This window comes from Argiope bruennichi, chromosome 8 (genome assembly GCF_947563725.1).
Source record: "Argiope bruennichi chromosome 8, qqArgBrue1.1, whole genome shotgun sequence".
In the NCBI taxonomy this organism is placed as follows: domain Eukaryota; kingdom Metazoa; phylum Arthropoda; class Arachnida; order Araneae; family Araneidae; genus Argiope; species Argiope bruennichi.
Genome location: NC_079158.1, coordinates 32,296,645 through 32,301,598, shown reverse-complemented (window position 1 = coordinate 32,301,598; position 4,954 = coordinate 32,296,645). Strand labels below are relative to the sequence as shown.

The window sequence follows — 4,954 nt, the reverse complement described above, 5'->3', positions numbered from 1 at the left end:
GAAAAAATAAACTTGAAATATTATAGAAAATCTACATAGCTAAAATTTTTGAAAAAATTTGATAACAGTGCTTTGGCAACCGAGCACAGAATCCTCTTTTATTTTCTCTTTGATCAAAGAATCACTCTTTTAGCGCAGAATCTTCAACAACAATTTTACTATAATTTGACAATATTGAATTACATCGTAGAGATATCATATAACATTTTGTGCCAGGCTGTAAAGCAAGCCATGTAGTTATCCCCTTTCTTAATAATGTTCTGGCAATGTTGTCTCAAGTATTTGCATCAAGATATTACATGGGCAATACAGAAAAACAATGATTAAGCTGAATAATTGGTTTAATATAAATATCTCAATTGAATAATAAGACTTTAATGATGATACGTTGTTTTGAACCACCAAGTCCCTTTCAGAATGTACAATGAATTCAAAAATTAAATTGGCGGGTGCTCATAACATGTATAACGTGTGCATAAAGAGGCTTCATAAATCCCGTTATTAATGGGCCAGGTTTGAAAATAGTCACAGTGAGATTTATCTCAAATTAGGACAGAAGACATTACAGAAAATGTACAGGCACTAAATTTCATAGCAGTCCTTGATCTTTCAAATATTGAACTTTTTTTAAAAATAAGTTTAATTTTGTAGCAAAATTGAAGATAGTTTTCATTTTTCTTACGTTTATTATTGGCAAAGGATTTATATTTTAAACGTGTTTGAAGCATTAAAGAAAGTTTCTTTATCTGAATATTAAAAATGTCCTGGGAAATCCATCTTTAAATATAATTAGAATATATCGATCAATTTATCGAATTAAAAAGTGAGAAACTTTAAAAAAAATGTGTTAGACTCTATTAGTTTGTACACTATATTGTACGATATTCCCACCAGGTTTCTCGATATTCTAAATATCTGAAAATAACCGTAAAGATCTTTTAATAATGTTGCTGGTTATTTTCTGTTAATATAGGAAGATCAACTGATTATTTCTGTTTAATGAATTTAACAAAATAAAGTATTTTTTAATGTTCTAAATGATTCTAGCATTGTGAAATACTTTTAATCAAAATGATAAGAAAGAAAGAACTAAACAAACAGTTGAAAATATAGATAAGTTCACTTTTCTACTGATAAAGCAATTTTCCACCCTTTCTTCTTCTTATTATTTTTTAAAATCTCTCTATCTTTCTGCGTTATCAGTGCAGAATTTTTATCAGTTTAGTTTTGGTTCTATAAAGTGCAATATATTTCCGCTCTCTAACATTTTGAAAGTGAAATTTTGCTTTTGTCAGCAGCTGTCGCTTTGTTAATAAAGTATTTCATTCCAGACGCTAAAGGAAGACTTTTTGCACGGCAACATGGAAGAGGAAATTTATCGGCCCATAAATGCGATTAGCAAAGAAGCAAATGGTGAGAAAGCTTTGAAAATTTTATATATGTCAGCTTATTTCACCCCTGCCAAAAACATGCATCTAGATATGTTCTCATGTCTATTTAATGACAATGAAGAAGAATTAGATGCTGCATTTCTGTTGTTGAAAAAGTATTACCTTGTAGAATCGCACACTAAACAGGCATTCTCCTTAAAAAAAACTGTTCAAAAAGAAATTAGAGTATTTTTGAGGCAGAATAGCAAGGAAGAAGATGTTCTGAGAGCCGCCATTGATCTACAGACTTTCCATCTCTTAAAAGATGAGATTCAGCCAAATTACATTGATCATGCTTTGTCTCTTTTGACTCTCGTTCGTGAATCTGATGAACTAATTAAAATTTCTCTTGGTATGCCGAGTCACATTGTGTCGGCTATGAGGAAACATAACAGATTAGGAGAAGCTTATATTTTTGGAAAAGAAGCCTTAAATTTCTTGGAAAAAGTTGTAGGTGAGAACCATGCAGAAACTCTCACTCTCCGACACAACTTAGCTACGATACTGGATGCTGAAGGACAGCATAAAAAAGCAGTAAAGATTTTGCAAGAACTGAATGAAAAGGATTTAAAATATTCGACTATAAAAGAAATGACTCAATCTCTAGTCCTGCGCGCACGGGAATTGTGCGAATTATCCAAATACAAAGAAGCATTACCTCTATACCAGATTCTGATAGGCGAAAAAACTGTGCTAGATACTTTTGATAGTGAAATTCTAACGGCCTGGCAGGACTATGCACTTCTTCTGAGTGATATGGGCCGTCATTCCGAAGCGATTAGTATTTTAGAGGACGTTATTACACAACAGAAAAAAATACTTGATAAAGATGACCCGTACGGCATTGTAACACGATTAAGCTTAGGTCATGTCCTTCAAGAGCAAGGAAACCACACTCAAGCTATGAAGCAGTTCAAGGACACTTTGTATGAAAGCGTGAAATACAATGGAGAACTCCATCGAGATACTCTCAGGGCAGAACGAAATATCGGTGTTTTGTTATTGCATAAAGGTAATTATAAAGAGGCATTGAAAATATTAGAAGAAGCTGAGAAAAAATTCAAACAAATTCTTCCTGATTCCCATCCAGATGTCTTGTGTACACGAGCAAATATAATTAGTTCTCTCATTAGTCTAAATGAATATGATGAAGCTTTGCAATTATCAAAAGATGTTTATGAAACTTACAAAAATAAATTTTCAGAAAATCACAACGAAGCATTGACGGTCAAATTCAACATTGGTTCTATTTTTTTAAAACAAGGAAGATGGAATGAAGCCATGAACATTTTTCGAGAAGTCTATGAAGGATTTTGTAATATTTTTGGCCCTGAGCACCATAAAACAGTAGAAGTGAAGATTATATTAGAACTTGGGTCCTGAATATTAAAAGACAAAAACAACAGGAGTGACGACTGCATTAGTCACTTCTGCTGGTGTTAGGGTATGTCATTATCTTACCACTCCTCCTTATATTTCTTTCTAAAAAGTGCTACGAATGCATTAACATTTTATCCACATGATGCCATTTAATACTTGCAATCGGGCGTTTATACACCCTCTTGCCCAAAATTTCTGCTCTATTGAATTACACTAGACTGTTTAAAGAGATCTAGAGTTTTACATGTAGTATATCAACAAGAAACTTTATGTGAATGAAATTGTTAGTGCAGTTGAAAATTTTACGGATGTAACGAAGAATCACATTTAAGGAAAATGCCCATATTACATTACTCTGTTTTAAATGACCATATCATTGTTTCCAGATTTTATGAAAGGTATGTGCCACACTGAAGACTTCAAAAGTGCAACACCTTACCAACTAATTTCTGACAAAAAAATTAACGTTAACGTTAAAAAACGTTTAATTCAGTCAATAACTCATTTAAACGCGCAGAAAGATTCCGGTAAACATCGCTGGTCTCACAGAATTCTTCAATGCCAAAGATAAGAATGATTTCATTCTTTCACATTGTGTTATATGAATTCTCATAAATACATCGTGCAGCAACTCTTAGATTCTAGAGCTGAATTGAAATGCAGTTCCTTGGAAGAAACCACCCCACTACATGTAGTCTGTTTTGAGGATTAAAAAAAAAAGTTTTTTGTAGTTTCTAACAGGAAGTGATTTAAGTAAACTCATCAGTTATGAAATGACCATGCGCAGTAATACAACTTTACATGTGCGGTTGAAAACAATAATCTTGATATGATAAAGTATTCAAGTATTCACTGATATGCATTATTGTCTATGTAATTCAAAATAAAGAAAATATGTTATATTTCCCTTTTCAACCTTCATCTGAACAGTTTACACAAGAATTGCTAAGTATTATACAAGAAGTGTTTTCAAGAGTGGGCTAAATTGCTGTTAAGCATTTCAAGCATACCAGAAGTGTTATTTAGTATTAAAAAACGATTAAATTTCAATCATAACAAAATCTCGTAATAGCCAAGGCTTAGTTGCAGATTGTAATTAAGAATCATAATGGAATTATCATGCATGAATTTTTTGAATTATTGTAGAACTTGAATCATTTGAAATGATGTAGAGACGAATTGTAATTTCAACAATAAAAGCACTGATTATTAATTTTTCCACCTTTTTATTACTTTTGAAGACGTATTTTTGTAGAATTCAAACATTACTCTTAATATCTATTAAAATATAATTTTCTCATAAAAATTAAAACAAAATATTTAAAATTCAAACTGAGTATTGATAATCTAGATATTCTGAAAACACAGGTAAGCATTGAAGAGACGACTCAAAAAAGGTAAGAAATCAAGATTATTAAAAGAAAATAATATACAATGGATATCTTACTTAGACATATTATTTTAGATTCTTCTGTCTATTTAAAACCTTCCATTTTATCTGGTTTATTGTTATTGTTTCTTTACTATATTTTTTTTCTGAATATCGAATTTTATCTGAAATTTTTTGAATAATAATAATAATAATAAACAAGGTAAGAGAAGGCCCCCAACAAAATTAACTCAACGTAATAAGAGATTTATAGTTGAAACATTTATGAAAAATGCACGTGATTGCTATAAAGATTTTTGAAGAATTTTTTATCATGTTTTCTTTTTCAGTTTCATTTGAAACTATTGAATGTATGTTCAATTCAGCTGGATAACATAAACGTTCAACCCGGAGAAAAAAAAATTAATTAAACAAAAAATAAAAGTTTTCTTTTTGATAAATAAACCCAAAATATATCATAATCATGTTTTATTTGTAAATGTAAGTAAATTTAATATTTTTTTGTTCTTATGGATATATAATTGCATAGAAAAGGAAAAAAAAAATAAATAAAACAAAGAAATTAATTCTAAGAATTTAGTCAGAACCGGAAAGCATATCATTGAATGTATTCTTATGTTAGTACATGTCATCGTCAGGATGAGGTAATTTGGTATTTATTATCTTATCACTTTATCCTGATTTTACCTTCTTTTTATTATTATTTTAGGCTTATTATCTAAATGATAAATATGCTCAAAATGTATTACAATCA

The 4,954-nt window shown here is 30.2% G+C and overlaps 1 protein-coding gene across 1 annotated transcript; it reads left to right on the top strand.

Annotated features, from left to right (window-relative positions):
* Positions 1-1,361: 1,361 nt before the first annotated feature.
* On the top strand, positions 1,362-2,813 carry LOC129980609 (kinesin light chain 2-like). The gene has a single exon (XM_056090990.1). It carries the CDS (start codon positions 1,362-1,364, stop codon positions 2,811-2,813), a length of 1,452 nt encoding a protein of 483 aa, XP_055946965.1.
* Positions 2,814-4,954: the final 2,141 nt, after the last annotated feature.

Coding starts and splice junctions, on each gene's coding strand:
- LOC129980609 (XM_056090990.1), top strand. CDS start 1,362: ATGGAAGAGGAAATTTATCGGCCCATAAATGCGATTAGCAAAGAAGCA.